This window comes from Gouania willdenowi, chromosome 5 (genome assembly GCF_900634775.1).
Source record: "Gouania willdenowi chromosome 5, fGouWil2.1, whole genome shotgun sequence".
Taxonomy (NCBI): domain Eukaryota; kingdom Metazoa; phylum Chordata; class Actinopteri; order Blenniiformes; family Gobiesocidae; genus Gouania; species Gouania willdenowi.
This window is the reverse complement of record NC_041048.1, coordinates 8,923,179-8,942,082: the sequence shown is the minus strand read 5'-3', so window position 1 is coordinate 8,942,082 and position 18,904 is coordinate 8,923,179. Positions and strand designations below refer to the sequence as shown.

General features: G+C 34.3%; 2 protein-coding genes across 3 annotated transcripts; one reads left to right on the top strand and one right to left on the bottom strand.

Moving 5' to 3' along the window:
- Window positions 1-240: 240 nt before the first annotated feature.
- slc5a8l (solute carrier family 5 member 8, like) lies at window positions 241-13,959 on the bottom strand. Its single transcript, XM_028448102.1, has 15 exons — window positions 13,225-13,959; window positions 12,267-12,332; window positions 11,614-11,665; window positions 11,425-11,492; window positions 10,252-10,406; window positions 8,823-8,963; window positions 8,612-8,741; window positions 7,639-7,727; window positions 5,823-5,935; window positions 3,074-3,141; window positions 2,902-2,988; window positions 1,966-2,159; window positions 1,643-1,752; window positions 869-954; window positions 241-783 (listed from the first exon to the last, which is right to left on the bottom strand). The coding sequence occupies exons 1-15, from the start codon at window positions 13,576-13,578 to the stop codon at window positions 679-681; spliced, it is 1,818 nt and encodes a 605-aa protein (XP_028303903.1). The 5' UTR covers window positions 13,579-13,959; the 3' UTR covers window positions 241-678.
- tshba (thyroid stimulating hormone subunit beta a) lies at window positions 3,085-18,794 on the top strand. 2 transcript variants are annotated; one of them, XM_028448105.1, is made up of 3 exons: window positions 3,085-3,182; window positions 16,254-16,431; window positions 17,961-18,794. In XM_028448105.1, exons 2-3 carry the CDS (start codon window positions 16,270-16,272, stop codon window positions 18,234-18,236), a joined length of 438 nt encoding a protein of 145 aa, XP_028303906.1. In that variant the 5' UTR covers window positions 3,085-3,182; window positions 16,254-16,269; the 3' UTR covers window positions 18,237-18,794. The 2 variants fall into 2 exon arrangements, with proteins under 2 accessions (XP_028303906.1, XP_028303905.1); XM_028448104.1 differs by lacking the exon at window positions 3,085-3,182 and adding an exon at window positions 16,170-16,185.
- Window positions 18,795-18,904: the final 110 nt, after the last annotated feature.

Here is an 18,904-nt window from a genome sequence, read left to right as displayed (position 1 = left end):
TTAGCTTGTTCATTGTGTAATAATGTTTTGGACGTTCCAGTGTTAATTTTGTTGACTAAAAATGTTTTCATTTTTTTAAGTGACACTAACAAGACTGACTTTGTTTTTTTTTTGTTTTTTTTAGATACATGTGAATGAAAACTGTTAAAATATATTTATCTTCATTAACTAATAAAAACTAAACTCTAATTTTGTCACATGGGATGACATCCAATCAGAACTCATGCAACCATCTTTCGCTTTTATCAGATCAAATCTGCCAGTATGTATTCAAACATTAATACCATCCTTTTTTTTTTATTAGCACATAGTTAAAAACAAAAAGAGCACTATAGAACAATTAAATTACTGAAAGTACACAATATAAAGAGAAAATAAACCATATATATATAAAGTTGAGAAATGCTAATGGGATCTTTTTAAAAATTGACTATTTGTAACAGATTTAGTCGACTAAAGTCTTCATTTAGTTGACTAAAACTAGACTATAAAAGAAATAGTTATGGTGTCCAAATTTTGACTAAAACTAAGTTGCATTTTAGTCCAGACTGACTAAAACTAAATAAAAATTTACTGTCAAAACTAACACTGGGACGTTGTTTTTTTTTTTCCTGTTTGTAAGATCAGTTAAATATCAGTATAGGGCTTCCTTTAATCAGTGGATGCAACAAAACAACACTACAGTTTAGTGGATTCTTTGATTGTCCCATTAGAGTCAGTGAAAGCCATGTTGGTAATGCCCATGTGCAAGTCTAAGCCAGCCTTTTCCGGGACATCTGATACCTGCAGTGGGCAAAGCAAAACACAGATTCAGCTTTTGTCATTTGGTGGCGATGCAGCAGGAACATGTGTTGACGCTATAACCTACTTTTGATTCCGTGCACCAGGAGAAGCACAGCAGATCACTCTTCTTCACAAACAGATCGGGACTCAGCTTTGTTTGTTTGCATCCACCTGTGTTAGGAGGCGTCATTAAAAACCCTCTCAGTTATTTGGATGCTGACAATAGAGAGGTTTGCGTGACCTACATATTTTTTTGACTTCCGGTCACCATATTGGAGCACATAAACATAGTGACCACGATGGCGCTAGATACGTAGAGAAAATTTGTCTGATTGAAAGCGTAGATCCATATGGGTTAAGTTCTAATCATTTCAAAATTGACGTTAAGTTACCGGCATCTGTTTTTTAGGACATTTTTAATGATTTAGTAGTTCAGACTAGTTTTTATTGTCTTTTGAGTCAATGAATTGAGTATATGTACATGTATAATATAGAGAAAACACATGTAGGAACTAGTACTGTGGTAGCAGAAAATAAACAAAAAACTAAACAAAGCACTCACCACTCACTAAATATTTGTCGCACACACCAATATATCAAAATCGGCTTCTGAAATATTGGCGATTCATTTTGCTCGCGTGTTCGGGACCCTCCCATTCAACACCACTGTCTTTTTTTAGACCGACTGTTGCAGTTAATAACGGCACATCAAGGCTTTTTAGGCATTTTTTTAGGCAACTTATTTCGCTAGATGCATTAACACAGCAGCAATTGTGTTGTGCTCCAATATGGTGGACAAAAACTCTCTATAGGTGTTTTAATAGTAGAGATATATAGAAGATTTGAAGTGATATCTCACCTGTTGCCATGCTCACCAGTAGACCAGTCACCACTGTGATAAGTGTACCCAACAAGGAAAAGTAAAGGTAGGACAGAGAGTACCAGGAGTCTGCAAGAGGAGGTCTGACACTGACACAGACGGGAAACAAAGTGCTCATTATTATTTATTTATTTATTTTTAACAAACTTTATTTCAGGCTTGTTCTTTTGTTTTTTATTGTACAAGTTGATGTAATAAATTGACTAATCTTTTGCACTTTCCTTTAGGATGTAATCCACTCATTTACTGTGATCTTTGTGGTTTTACTGTGAGCCGACAGTCTTTGTTTGTTGTTGACTCACCCTGGTGATGTGGGTAAAGTCACTGGACTGGTCCAGGGCGTTGCTGTGGTGTAGTCTTCTCCCATTGTGTTGTTGCAGCCTGCTGTTGAGACTGGGAGAGGGTTTGTCTTTTCAGCCGTGGGTGGATAGACTTGTGCTCCGATTCCCACCCACAGGGTCAACACGAGACCTACCACCATACCAACAAGTCCTCCCTGCAAAGTCAATCATTACTGTATAGCACAGGTCTATGAGGTGCAGAATGTAAAAACTTAGTCATTGTTTCATAGTTGACATACTTTGAACATTTAGCTAATTTTTCTTTCATTTGATACAGAAATTCATTTAAAACTGCATGTTTTATATTATTGATAAAAATGTGGACACATGAAAAATAAATGTTAAATCTAAATGTTACTTATGTCACCAAGTGTAAATCTAAATGTTTAGAAATTATGAAAATATAAATATAAAAGTTAAAACTAAATGTTAAATTTGTCAAAGTGTAAACCTAAATGTTTAGAAATTATGAAAATCAAAATGGAAAAATTAAATCAAAATGGAAAAATTAAATCTAAATGTTGAAGTTAAATCTAAATATTAAATGTAAATGTGCAAATGTATGCAAAGTGGGCAGGCTGCATGATCGACAAGAGCTGACCTGCCCACTTTGTATAATTTCTTAACATTTAGCCCTACACTTTGTGACCAATTTAATATTTAGATTTACATTTAACATTAATGCTTTTACATTGGTATTTAACATTTACATTTAATTTTTATGTTTACACATTTATATAACATGCTTTTACATATTTTTTTTCTGAAAGGAAAATTGGCTAAATGGGAGGAATATTTCAGCTATTAAACAGTGACAGTATTTTTAAATTCGGCACCCCATACAGGTCTATATATTTGTTTTATTTACTTGTTGGGAAAAATACGAGAATTACTCACTATTGAGTTTGGAGTGCGGAAAAACATGCCTAACAAATAGAGTCCCAGGAGAGGCCCACTGATCATTCCAAACACAGAGAGGGCTGCCTGAAAGAAAAGCAGTGAGTTGTAGTTTCACATGTTTACCACATGGTGGAGCTGCAGAGCAAAGATTCACTGGGAGGAAGTTTACCTGCAGGACACTTCCCATCAGAGAAGCAGCACCAGCCATCCCGATGCACACAGCTCCAAAGAATACACCTGGGAGTCACCATAAGAGTCACGTGTTTCAGATAAGTTTGGTACAAACACAATAATAACACTACGCTTTCTGTAGCCTTAAGGGTGATTTATTAGGTTCACCTTGTTTGTTCTTTAGAAACTTAAATATCAGCTCTGTGTGTGTGTGTGTGTGTGTGTGTGTGTGTGTGATGGGATGATTGATTAATTAGCGCCACCTGTTGATCTGGAGGGTGTTTCATTTCATCAGCCTGGAATCCATCCTATTTAATGTTTAATACAGGCGTTTTCTTACAAAAAGTAAGGAAGTAGGTGTGGCTTATCACCAGGCTAATAACTTATAGTAGTAATAATTAACCTGCTGAGCACAATATGATGAATTTTCAACCAACATGCTGGTGTTATTTTTCAACACTGGTTGCATTTAATGTGAGTTAAATAGTATCCAGGTTAATGATATATAAGAATTTTCACTGCCTGATATTTCATAAAATAGCATTATTTCTGTTACACAACGGGTCAATTCACTTGGTACACACTCAAACAAATGAAAAAGTTAAATATACAATAAGAGGTCAGAGTCGCTTGTACTCTTAGCTTTTACATCAGATATTTTCTTTTCTTTTATTTATTTATTTTTTTCTTTTCTTTCTACATCAAATATTTTCAACAATATTTTCAAACTTAATTCTTTCCACCCACGTCTCTAAATATTGGAAATTTGCTTCCGAGAAACATACATTCGTTTTTCAAAACATAGAATTTTTTTTTTTTTTTTACAGATAAGGCTATTTAATTAGAAGAAAACATTTTTTCTTTTATCCTTTAAAAAGCATCATTTTTTATGTTGTGTACATATTCACCTATTACTGTAACTATTGTATTATATGTACAGTATATATTTGTATACATATTGAAATATTTAAATGTACACATACCTAAATTAAAAAAAATTGTTACAAAAATAAATACACAAACAATCTCCTATATATATATATATATATATATATATATATATATATATATCACTCTGTTAGGTGTCCTTGAGTGCTGAGAAAGGTGCTTTTAAATTATTATTATTATTAGTAGTAGTAGTGGTAGTATTAATGATAATAATTATAATGATAATAATAATAATCAGTGTTTACCAAGTACCAAGGTTACGCATACTCCAATGGTAAGCAAATTGCAGGGGGTACATAAAAATCTACATAATTTATATAGCGCTTGATGGAAATCAAATCAAGTTCAAAATAAGCATATTTGGAGTTTGCATTAATATTGTGATGAAATAAAAATGTAAATATCTGATATATGGTATATTTTATGCATTTAAACATCTTTATAGGCGTGTACGACTGCACGTCATTGACTCAGGAACAGTCTTTCCTATTGGAACATGCTAATGCAGGTGGGCTTTAGGCTATTAACGTAACCAGGAACATCTGAACTCTGCGTTGTGACAACATCACATGATGCAAGGCCACACAAACTTGGTTTCATGTTAGCTTTGTTTTTACTAGGGACTGAGGAACTCTTATAGCTGAGAGCATCTGATGCCTGTGAAACATTGGAGGTCATTTGTGCTGTAGCAGTTCTTGTGAAATCCAGTAGTTATGGCTACTGATTTATGTGGCACATTTATGGTTTAACTGCACTCTTATCCTGTATTTTGCATTAGTTGCAATGATAATACCGCCCATGTGGAACAAAAACACGCATTTAGAGCCGACAAGATAAGATAAAGATCATTTGGATGTCTACTATTGTCCTCTCGGCTTAAAAGGGAAGCTTGGCGATATATAATGTAGCTCCTGCTTACTGACGCACATTGCTTAACACACACAGGCCATGCTAAGTTATGTCTTAGAAAGCAATAATTAGCCATTTTCAGCAGAAAGCTTTATCAGAATCAGAAAATACTTAGAATGGCAAAGAGCGGCATATTAGAAAACACTAATAAAAATAATTATACATACACGCAGAAAAAAAGGAGCAAGACTCCACAAAGAAAATGTGAAAATGAAAGATAAGGTGTAAAAATAATAACCAATAGAAAACCGATATACATATGTAAACTGATTCATTTTATTTATTTATTTCTTTTTGTGCCTATGAGCTTTTATTTTGGTACTTCCGGTGAACTTGCATATTAGCTAATCATTTAGTTTAACCCGTGACATCCAGAACCAGCATTTAAAATTTGGGTTTATATTTCACATTGAGATCTAGATTTAACATTTTGATTTAGAGTCAACATTGAGATTTAGATTTAACATTTAGATTTAGATTTAACATTGAGATCCGGATTTAACATTTAGATTCAGTCAACATTTAGATTTAACATTGAGATCTGGATTTAACATTTAGATTTAGTCAACATTTAGATTTAACCTTTAGATTTAGATTTAACCTTTAGATTTAGATTTAACATTTAGATTTAGATTCAACATTTAAGATTAAACCAATTTCTATGCTATTGGCTAATATGTGCTTAAGTCTTTTATTTTTATCCTCAGAGGTGAACTGTATGTATCTAATCCAGTACGCAGAATTCAGAATGAATGAGAAGAAATGGGAATAATGGCGCGATATTGTTACTATTCTCAAAGCTCTGCAGACATTTAAAAATACAATTTCTTCTTCAGTGATATCCTTGGTAAAAGATTAATGAGGAAGTCTAAGTTTGTCATGTGACTTACTCAGGCCCATGTTCAACCAGGACGTTTGTTTCTGTGTCAGGTGTTTAAACACTGGTGCAATTAAGTCCTCCATAGTGACGGCCACTAGAGCATTAATGCTGGACGACACCGTGCTGAAATACATCCAAGCACACGCTGTTAGATACTGACAGTAAAGGAAGACTTTTCGTTATTGTGAGTGTAATGGTCCCACCATCCTGAGAGTTTACATTATGTATTCAGAAAACAAAATTAGTCATCTGTAGCAGCTGTAAAACTGTTAAAACTCTGACCAATCCCTGCTATTGGGTACAAATGCAAAGAACTAATCAGACGCCTTCGTCATGTAAATACTGTACATCACATTTAGTCACAGCTGTTATGATTCAAGTCGTCATATTTTTATTAGCCTTGAATTTGGGAGTGCAAAAACAGACATCTGTAGGATAAAGTTTGTCACCAGCTACAAAACTATTGTTTATTCTTTTAATATATAAAATATATATTTAATATCTTATCATTGCATTATGCTTAAAGCTGCTGAAGAATAGAGCTGTGCATTGCCATCAATCTGACAATACGATACGATTCACGATTTGCATGATATATCCCGATACTAAACAATACGATATACATTGTGATATATTGCAATATCAATAATTACAAACTTTTCCTTTAAAAGCAGAAAATGGTATGTAATACAATTTATTTCATTTTTTTAGTTGTGAGGACAAATAAATGGCAACTGACCATAATTTTAGTACAAATATATATAAAAAAAAAAAAACAAGTGGCATGTTTATCAAACTGTCAAATTAAAATTACATTTTTAAAAAAAGTTTAACTATTGCTTCTACAACAGATTCTGATTCTCTTAAGGTCTTAAATTCTTTAAAAATAACATAAAATAAAGTAACGACATACATCTATAAATATATGTTTTTTACAGCTAAATGCATTGAGGAATGAGGTAGTTTAACAAGCTCTAATGTGGTTCACTGCCACCTAGTGATTGGGCATTTACATGCTATGCATATGTTAGCGCAATTAAATTTTTTTTTTTAATCATATTTTTTAACTAAAATATAATCTATTTGGTGTTTTTTGGATTGATACAAAAATTTGCCCCTGAATTATCAAGATATATCACCGAATTGTTTTTTTCTTACACCGAGATCATCTGCTTGAGGTTAAAGTTGCTTGTTGACATTTTCCGAAAGGTTTTACCCATTGCATTGTGGGATGTGGAGTCCCGTAAACAGATGCATAGAAGTGTTTTTTTTACTCTATTCTTATCGTGATTTCTTGTATTTCTTCACCAAACAAAAAGGACAGTGATTAGCTTGACACCATTTTTGTTATAATTTGTCCCTGGTATTCAACGTGATATCACCTCACGCCGTAAGACTTTCAATTCCATCCAAATTCTTTCTATCGAAACCGTAAAATAAACATCTGCATTTGTTTTGCCACAACTTTTAGTCTATGAAAACACCAGAAATGTTTTGAGAAGTCACTTTTGTCACGAGTCTTGGGGCGAAAACACAATAAATCACGGTAAAAATGAAGTAAAAACACGTCTATATACATCTGTGTATTAGACTACACATCCCATAATGCTTTGCGTGAAACTTTACAGACAATGCCAGTAAATGGAGTGTTAATAGTGGCAATCAAACCAAACTTTTGAGCTGCAATTTCAACCTTTTACACCTTTTTTTTTTTTGGAGCAAATGATCTTCGATTTATTGATCTATGAGGTCTACAATTTGACTTTATCTCATAAAAAACACAAAAAAAAAACAACTTCCTTTCCCATGGTATGTATATGTCTCACCTCAGGGTACCGCTGTAAGCTGCAGCCACAAACAGCCCAGGGATTCCTGGGTAATCGGCCAATATATCCATCACAAGGTAAGGCAGCAGCTGATGACATAAGGAAACCAGTTTACCCAGTGAAAACAAAATAAACCATTGAAGCACAGCAACTATGGGAACTAAGAAAATAAGAACAATCCCTCCCTCCTGTTTGTTATAGCTCAGAGTTTGACTTCTCACTCTGCATTTTAATAAAAGTATTTGTGTTTCAATATTTCCTCAAATTCAAACTGATTTAAACCCAAATGCATGTAATTATAAACTTGTTACAGTTACATGCATGCATACGTAAAAGTGATTCTACACATAAGAAAGAAATTATTAATAAACCATTCAGATATTATTGCTATTTTTTTACACTGGGATGGGCTTAAATACGTTTTACTTCATCCCACTACATTTCGGCCATTTATGCTTTATTTTTTTGTATCAGACCTGATTGCATAGAATGTATTTTCTTTTGTGTACAACCTTTTTTGTGTTTATTTCATTGCCTAGCTTGAAATAAAATGAATAAATGACCATATCTGGGTCAGATTGGTTTAGTCAGAAGCAACAGGAAACGGACAATCACACTGGGAACTCCACTTTATGTACAAATAAACCTGAAAATTGCATTGGTTTGAAAATCGCTAATAAAAAAGTAACTAAAACTCAAAAAAAAAATATAATCTAGAGGCATGTGATGCTGATGCAATAATCTCTGCTAACTAACAGTGAGACATTACAATCTTTAATTTGAAGAAGAAACTCGTGAGTATAACTTAATATTGTCATGTGATGTTGCTCAGTTTGTTTTTTTCCTTTGTTTTTCTTTCATTATTTGCTTTCACTTGCATATGAATTTTCTCTCCCAGCGTTTACATAAGTAGACATGTGCTATTCTTTCCACTTCACGTGACAATAAAAGAGGAACCTGCTGATGAAATTACCTGATCGTACGTTGTTATATCCCCATTTAACAGTGGGTCACACTTTTTGTAGATAGAATACATGGTGAGGCCAGACAACATAGCCAGACTCACAGTTAACCACAAGCCAACCATGTTGACATAAAGAGACCTGGGAAATGAATGAAGGCGAGTCAAGACACGGTGTGCAAAGTGCATTAATTATAGTTGGTAGCACTGCTGGAATGCTCACATCTTGGCGTGGCCCAAGGTTTTGCAAGAGATATATCGCTGCACCTGGGACTGGTTGATGGAGTAGATAGACACCCACATAACGCTGCCGCCAATCACTATGGTCCAGAAAGTGTGTCGTTTCAGAGGATCTGGGTCAAAGCTGGCATTCGAAAAGCACAAAACATATAGTCGTGTGTTTAAATTTATTTTAGAAGACATAGATTCATATTCAGTTTCCTATGATGTATTTCACTCTGGCACAATATGATATTTTGTACTTATGGATTATCTGGTCACATTATTATCATAGAATAATGACCAATCTTTATTATAACAGGAAAGAACAAAAGGGTTTATGTTTTTTGGAATCATTTTGTGTGTTTTTTGTTGTCATTTTATTTTATGTATTTGTCATGTTATGTTTGATTATTTTGTATAATTCTTGTTTTGTATATTTATGTATGTGATATGTGTTTTTAGAGTTGTTTTCAATGGCGTTTTGTATGTTTTTGTTGTCGTTTTCTGGTTTTTGAGTCATTTTTATGTGTTTTGGAGTCATTTTTTGTGTTTCTGTAGTCGTTTTCTATATATTTCTTATTTTGTATGTTTTTTTAACTTGTTTTGGTTGTCATTTTGTGTTCTTAAGAGTCGTTTTTTGTGTCATTTTGTATATTTTTCTCTTATTTGTATGTTTTAAGGCACTTTGGGGCGAATTCACTAAGATCTGAAATGAATTTAATTTAATTTTTAATTTTAATTACTTTATTAATCCCTGAAGGGAAATTATGAAGGGTGCTAAACCAGTTGTGTCCCTAAATCCTTTGGTGACGCAGTTTCCTCTCCGGCTGCGAGGAATTCACTGAGATTGCAGCAATGATTAGCGCACGTGCAGAAGTGGTGGAGACCGCCCTATTTAAATGAACGTTTTGCTCGTTCAGTGCACAGACGCACACAATGATTTGAGGAAGTTAAATTGGAGGCAGGTAAACTTCTCTGTCTGCTGCACAAGCATTTAATGATGTAGAAAACTAATTAAACAAATAAAAATGTTTCAAACCAAATTATATTTTTTAGAGTCATTTTTTGAGTCATTTCGTGAGTTTCTGTACTTGATTGGTGTTGTACTTGTTTTGTATGTTTTTGTTGACATTTTGTGTGCTTTTGTTCTCATTTTATTATGTTTCTGTTGTAATTTTGTGTATTTTTTTGTCATTCTGTGTGCCTTTGAAGTGAATTTGTTAATTTGTCTTGGGGGCCGTAAAAAATCGGGCCAAAGGCTGCATGTGGACCCAAGCCGCCAGTTGCCCTTGCATGATTAATAAGATCTGTTGCAAATTCTTCTGAGTGATATATCTTTTTTCTTTACTCAAACCAGCTTGGTTGTTATGACACTCACACAACAAGTTTCATCAGGTCTTGAGCATACACAGGTATTTATGTATACTCACTCAAAGGCTTCTAGTCGGCCTCCTTGGCCGGCGTCCTCCCAAATTTTTCCCAGGCCTCCTTGCAGTACAGCTCCTCTTGCAATTACAGCCAAGAAACCTGCCAACATGATTACCATCTGCATCACGTCGGTCCAGATCACAGCTTTCAGACCCCCCTGAGGCCAAAGGAACAAAAGAGACGTTTGTGGAGGGTTACACCCAGTTTGTAACGTATTAAACTATATCATTAATTATGTTTCACAAAAAAGCCCTATTCAACAAATGCTGACAGACACAGGTGAACAAAAAAAACCAGATGTAACATGATAAAAAGGTTGATAATGACCTTAGATATCCCTCAAAGTATCGGATTCAGTGAAATTGCTGCAGTAGTTGTCAGAACAGGGACAAGCAACTTTTTATCATAGTGTGTTCCACAAAAATGTGATTATGTGATACGAGAGCCACTTTTTCAACATTCATGTCATCATTTCCAAAAACGACCTAAGCATCTAAGCATTAATCTCATTTTGTATATTTAACTATAAATTTGTTTAGTTTTGTTGTCTTTTTGTATAGTTTTCTGTTATTTTGTATGTTTTTTTTTTCTGTGTTTTGCTGTCATTTTGTGTTTTTGGAGTCAATTTGTGTGTTTTTGTAAGTATTGTACATTTTAATATAAATATGTCTATTTATTCTTTATGTTTTTTTTGTATGTTTTATTCAGGCATTTTGTGTGTTTTTGAAGTAATTTTGTGTGTTTTAGTAATTATTTTATTTTTTAATATCAGAATCAGAATCATCTTTATTCGCCAAGTGTATGTTGTACACACGAGGAATTTGACTCGGTCAACTGATATGAATGTCTATTTAGTTTTTCTGTTATTTAGTATGTTTTATTTAGGCATTTTGTGTTTTTTTTGACATTTCATATATTTTATTATCAATTTGTTTATTGTTGTTGGCTTTTTGTATATTTTTCTTTAATTTTTCTGTCGTTTTGTGTGTTTTTGTTGTCATTTTGTATATTTTCTTCTTATTTCATATGTTTTTGTTGTCGTTTTCATTCTGAATATTTTTCTTTCTCTTTTTTTGTGTGGTTATGGAGTCTGTTTGAATTTATGCGTTAGCTTCGGGTGCCACACTAAAATTAAGCCCCCGGACCACCAGTTGTTAGAAAGAAAAAGTGCAAACCAAAGTGCAGTAGAGGATGCAAACTGCTCCTGTAGCCACCAACACTCCCCACAGGTCCAGCCCAGTTACTAAAAATAAAGACACAAAGGCCATTTAGGACTGTTTGGACATTTAGGTATAAACATTGTCAAGTATGGGTTTACAGCCTTCAGTATTAGTACTTGTGTCTGTTGTTTCCTCTTCACTTACTTTGATTGAGTGCAAGTGCTGGAGCATAGATGACTAATCCAGTGTACAGAGCCTGAGAAGAGGTTGTTCTCCATTAGATGATTTGATGGAATCACAACAATCGTGCAATAAATATTCACAGTTTGAAGGAAAGTTTTATCCACAATCAGTTTTTGCATAAAGTCAAATGGAGCAAAGTGGACAGCTGCTGCTTAGAAAAACGACATGTGCCATCAAATATCTAGATGTTTGTTTTGCTTCACAATTAGGTTCGAGAACAGAAATCTTAATTATTAGTATTATTAGTTTGAGAACTATTTCTTGATTTCTTATAATCAATTGTGTGTGTGAAGATGTTAAGATGTTCAGAAGTCACAGTCCTGTATCATGTAGATACACTCAGGAAATAAGTGACACTCCTTTGTTACATTCTGTTGCTCTGTCTTAACGGTGGTTGCTGTATATGATAAGACACATGGCAGATTGAATTGTCTTCTGAACTAGTCCGCCAGCCAATCGCTTGCTTAGGTTTACTTGTGACTAACTTAGAATAAAAAACACTGAAATAGTATTACTCTTGTCGTCTGTCCTTGCAGTTGTTCAATAAAGATCTGGAAAGAAGGTATAAAGAAAAAACTTTACAGTTTGTTGAAATCAAGTTATGTTTTACTTACAGTCTGGATGATGTACATCGATGTTCCAATGATTCGGACTGGTTGACTGAAACGCAACTCAAGATACTGGAAATGGAAAATAAATTGTAATAACTCAGTTTAATCAATATCATCTTCTGCACTAAATTACGTTGACATTGTTGATGTATTTAGCTGCATCATTATCTGCTACAATTGAACCGTCAACAGGGTTGGACTGGCCATTTGGCACACCAGGCATCATCCATGTTAACAGGTGGCAGTAAAAGAGTGAAAAGTGAATAAAATGAGTCAAAAGCAGTCATGAGTGGCTAAAAAATGGGCAAATAAAGAGGAACCAGGTAGTGTGTAATGGAAAAAGGTAGCTTAAATGAGCAAATTGTGGCAAACAATAGTGAAAAAGGGCAAAAATGTGGAACAGAAAGAGCCACAATGTAGGGGGAAAAGGAAACAAGTGAAATTTATTGGGCAAAAGTTAGCTTATTTGAATGAAAAGTGGCCAATAAAATGTAAAAAAGGACATAAATTGGATAAAAGTGTCAGAAGGAACTTGCAAAATGGACAAAAATTCCTTTATTGGCTAAAGGAAGTTAAGTCTGAAAAAAGTGTCAGAACTTTTTTGAAAAGGAAGTTGCAAAATGGCCAAAGGAAATAAGTAAAAAAAGGTGTTAAAAGTTTCCCCATTTTAAGGTTTTCTGGGGGAATAATAATTAAAATTCAGACATAAAGAGCCACATGTTGAGCATCACTGCCTTAATAGTGGCTTCTATGTGGCGTCCTCTGATAATGTAGTGGGTTGGTCTGAACAGAAAATGTCAAGGCTGACTTTTGTCCCCAGTCCATCCCTGACCATCAATAAGATAAAGCTTTACCTGCAGAAAATCTACATTCTTTAGACAAACATCAACATCATTACTCTAATTATAAATCATACATTTCAACAGTCATTGGCTTTTTCTTCTTTTTTCTTTATTTTTACCTCGTAAGCACTCGTGATCCCAAGCCGATAAAAAAGCGGAACAAAGATCTCGGCCGTGATGGCGGACATGATGGCGTAGGCGAATCCAAAGAGCCAGAAGGCCGCCCCGAACCTGTAGGCCTCGGTTGGTGTACCGATCACAGTAATACCAGACATGAAACTGGCAGTGAGTGACATCGCAACAGGCACCGCCGACATCTGCCGACCACCCAACAAGAACTCTTCACTGCTGCTCTCTTTGCGTGTGCGGATAGCCTGAAAAAGGCCGATACCAGCAGCTCCAATGATTGTCCCTGCAAACACAACATAGTCCCACACAGAGAACGTGGCCACTGGGCCCCCGGTGCCAACCATGGTGATTCCAGCAAAGTCAACCTTTCACAGATTGTGCAAACAAATATCGTCACCAGGACTTGTTTATGTAGTTTCTAAATGTATTTCCTTATTGTTTTTGAGTCCAGTTGTTTATCCACCATTGCCTGAAGCAAAAGTAAACACTTGGGAATCTGTCTCAGGTTATCAGCTCTTCTCACGTTTTCCTCATGAAGTTTCCTTCCTTGAACCATCGACAAATTACCAATATATCCAAGAAAGTGTTTGTTGTAGTCGTCTTTGTTTCCTGGCAGTTGTTCACTCTGACTGCGTCTTTAACTGATAACAAAGCAATGAGAGGAGTCTCGTCCGCTTCTACACTTAGGGCAACTATAAAGATTAGTTCACTTGAGTTAATAATCCATCAAGGACAAAAGTTCACAAAGACACGGTGAACTAATAGAAAAGCCGTACTTGCATTGATTGTATAAGAGAATGATCTTGTTTTTTTTTATTTTACTAGCAGCTCTGAATCAGCTTCCTGTAATAAAAGCGGTCTATGGTTTGGGAAAGTTGCAGATTTAGTGAGATGTTATGTGCAGCTCTGGGTTACTCAGTACCTATTGATTTGTTTAGGCATTTAGAAGGAAGGCACATCCTTTGGGTTTGGCTGCTGCACTGACACATGCTCAGAATTAAACCTCCAGCATCAGCAGGTTTTTGTGTTTTTGGTTACTTATCTATATAAATAGGTGTAAAAACAAGCAGATGTCAGCTTTTATACCAATACTTTGTGTCAGCACTACAGGATTAGTGAATTATAACGAAATAGGACATATTTTCCAGTTGATTTCACTCAAGTCAGCATTGATGAAGCAGCCATTGACTGTGGACTTAATGTCAAACATTTCCTGCTCATTGTATAGACATTTGACACATGGAATGACAAAAATATAAAAAATTACATCAGAAACACACAAAAACGACTACAGAAACACACTAAATGACTCCAAAAATGCATGAAAATAATAGAAGATATAGAATAATAGAAACATTATATGGAAATTATATACAACATAAGATTTTGTAAGTTGATGCTGTTGTTTATTCACTCATTAAAAACTGAGCAGAATTGACTGAGGTCCAGACAAATCAGTGGAATATCAGTGTCCTCAATAGACTAATGAGGACGACTGAAGCTCAGTCATTGTCTTTGTTTGTGATCACTGGATGAACAACATTCTTTGCTTTTACTTCCCAATAAATTCCAAACGCTCCAAAACAAGCAAAGGTCACCTTTGGAAAGATTCCGTTTTCAAGCACCAAAACGCTGTTTCCATGTAAATAGACCGCCATAACGTAGAACTTTTGCGTTTTCACTAGAAAAGATTTTTTTCAAAACTGCCGTCATGACCAGACAGTCGCACCACGTGATATTTTGACACTTTGGATAACATAATAAATTACTTCTGCCAAATACGTAACATTTTGAAACAAAAAAAATAAATCAAAGTGATAGCATATACAATATTCTAAGTGGATCTTTTATTGCATTTAAACCTTTTTTTAACTAAAAGAAATGCATTTGGACAGAATATTTAGGTGTCACATCATTGACCAATGTACCAATACATACTACGCTTGATTGATACGTGCAAAAAAATTTATCAAAACATGAAACAGAAATTGAAATGAAAGATTTAAAAAACTATTAACTGTTGCAAACAAGCAAAGACCATATTTCTTGAGGTAAATAGCATCATGACAGTCATGGAAAAGCATGAGATGATTCAAAATAAGATTTGATTCAATTTTGATGAAATATAAATACATCAGAAAGGGAAATATAAATTAAAATGTCATCTTTTCACACTTTAAGAGTCTGTGAGACATTATTTAAACTGTCTGTTTCTCCATAGATCATTACCACTAGATTAAAATATGACTGCAACGCTGTGCAGAAGGAAAAAAAAAAAGTGCCTTAGATGGTGTGAAGTTTAACTTCCTGTTTTGACTCGCCCACAACTGTTCATCTTGTGTGTGAAGCAGCTTCAGTTAATCTTTACTCAGTTTAGAGACAAATGGGTTCATTTAAGAGAAAGAACAAAAACCTCTGGTTAAAGTTTAAAACACTTTTTGTAAAATCCTAAACTTTGGGGAGAAAATTAAGCTGTTCAGGGGGCGTTGTGAAATTTCATCCTGGTTTATGGTGTTTATGGTGACCTTTTAGAATCTTTAATTCAATCAGGATGCCCTCCCCCCCCCAAAAAAAAAAATACATATACTGTGTGTATATATATATATATATGTATATTTTATTTATTTTTTTTTTTTTTTAAGTCGAAATTGCTATTTGCAAATTAAATTACCTTAAGTAATAGTTTATGCTACTCAACAGAAAACAAGGTTTTTGAGAAGGTAAGTTGCATGCTGTCCTTCTAACGGTGTTGTTAGGAAACTGAGGTCGGAGGATGATGAACATTAACATGTCATCCACGTAATGGGATAAACATTCAAACATTCATCAGCTCTTTTTCGTCACTAATGGGAGGTGTGCCGCTTGTTTGGGTAAAGGTGGATTATTGAGCACCTCTATATATACTGTCCACCATGTGGTCATCATCTCATCTGGAAACATCTTGACAGCAGGTGACTTTTCTTCACTGCATTGTGTTGTTATTGATGCTGATGTGACTCTTTCTTGTCTTTGAATGAAGGACCTGAAGTGAACACATGGACTCTGCTGTGCTAACCTTCTGGCTGCTGTCGCTGCTCTTCATGCCTGCTGTGCCACAGTGTGTTCTTTCTAACTTCACCATCCACGTTGAGAAGCCTGAGTGTAAATTCTGCGCCGCCATCAACACGGCCGTCTGCGAGGGATTCTGTCCCTCAGAGGTATGTCGCACAACTGTTGGCAACAATAGGAAACAAAGACTACAGCACGTGACTTTTTTAATTTATTTTTTTACTAATTCACACATTTTGGCTTATTAATTAATTTTCAAAAAAGGGTAAATACTTTGAAAGCTTAGTGGCTGTGAGTGGAAATCAACATTAACCAGATCTAATAGAAGACATGATTATTTTATTATTTAATCTTCTTATGATTATTCATTTCAGATCTTGAACACATGATATTTGTTATTTTTTTAAATAAAGCACCTTCCATTTGTAATTATATATACAGTATACAGTATGTGTTTTCATTGCAACAGGGAATTGTGAAAATTAGCTAATTTAACATTAATAATAGGGAAATGTGCAGACAGCATTATGGAATTGCACATTTCATGATGTCGTGTTACACTTTTAGCATTAATATGGATCTAGATCTAGATCTAACCCTTAAATGTATAGTATACTTTGTACTGCACACATATTTTAAATTCCCTCTGTTTGTACTTTTATTGTTTTATTTTAATGTACTGTGTTTTTAGGGGATGTTTTCGTCATTTGCAGGACTAAAGATGAAAATTAGTTTTGGCTAGAATCATGCATAATTTGCATATTTATGTTTATTAATGTGTATTTTCCCTTTCGTGATAAAATTTAAATTCTAAAATCCCCAATTGTTTAATCACATTGTCTTTTTTTCTTGACTGAAACAAAGAAATAAAAAAGTGGGACTTCGTTACTGATTCCATTATAGCACAAGAGTGAATTTACCTGATAGATATCAGATTTATGCATAAAAGACATTCTTAAGTGGAACTTGACTTCTAAAGAATTAAACTTTTTTATTTAACCTAAAAATAAAGGCAGTAATAAATCTGCTAAATATTACTGCTCGGAATCTGAATTCTAGATTCGTTAGATTTACAATTAAAATTCCACAAAATCTAAAATAAATAAATACTCTATTTACGTTCATTTACATGAAAACCTTTTTTTTTAATGAAATCTTTATAATTTCAGTTTTCAGTTTATTTCCGTTTATGTGTTTGTTTCAGTCTAGCAAAACATTCAAACATAAATCACAATTTAAAAAAAAAATATATATATATATATATATGTATATAACAAGAAAAATGCTTATATGCCCGACATAAATAACATTCAAGTAAGTTAACTTTTCCAATAATACATAGAAAAGAAATGCAATCATTCAGCAATTACATTTGAATTGCCTTTTTCAAATTAAAAAGATAAAAGCTAGGTTTTTTTTTAAACTAATCCATAAAAGACAAACAAAGGATAATAGTGCAAATATACGAATGTAAGACGGACATAAATTAGAAAAAGGTAAAAACTAAATACATTTTAATAAATTAAATATAATTTAAAACAAAAACAAAACAAAGATTATAGATATAAAAGATAAAACAAAATGAATTTAAACGAGCTAGCTTATTTTTTTATCTTTTTAGATTGTGCATTATATGCATTAATTTGTTCTTTATTCTGTGTTTTCATCTGATGAGCAGGAGCTGAGTCGGATGGAGGAAGGCCGTAGTGTTGTGCATCAGAGTGTTTGCTTCTATGAGGAGGTGGAGTATCGTACAGCGGTCCTGCCTGGCTGCAGTAAGCTGTCAGACGCCGCCTTCAGCTACCCCGTAGCCGTGCGCTGCCACTGTGGTCACTGCAGGACCAGCATCAGTCAGTGCACGGTCAGAGCTGGCAGAGAAAGAGACAAGTGCATCAAACCAGTTAAATGGGTACGCAGGTATCTGGGCCAGAGCAGCCATTTGATCCCATTTTAATCAATGCAGCCTTTGATAGCTTATGACTTCTGTCAAAGAAGACGGCCATCTTTGTTCAGTCGGTAACGTACAGAATGCTTTCAGCTAGGGATGCACGATATTAGATTTTTTTTTTATTTTTTTTTTTGCAGAGATTATCCAGTTTCTGTAAAGGAATTAGCATACAGAATTATTCTTCATTCTTTTTATCATGTTGGCCCGCTGGAAATTGCAGAAATAAATCATTCTTTGTGCAAAATAAGAAAAATATGTAAAACATGTCCAATTTATTCATGGGAATAGTTTTTAAAGAAAACTGTTCAGATACTTGCTGCCTAACATTTACTACCAACTTACAAAATTAATGGTAGGGTAGGCGATTTTTAATGTTGCCTCCCTGATGGCTCCGCCTTTACCCCCCTTTCCCCTCCCCTCTTGCTCCCTCTCACTCACATGTATGTGCACAGCTGCTGCAGAAGAGGAGCTCAGCTCATCGCTTGTATTGTGTAGAATATTTGTTGTCTCATGTCTCATTCAGCAGTAAGTAAACAATAAACTTTATCATTAAAAATAATAATAATAATAATGCATCAATTTTATATATATGTTAAAAAACATCACCAAAAACTCTGTTTTAATGCTTTCAGTGTGAGCTCGTGTATGTGAGGAAACGAGAACGAGCAGGGAGA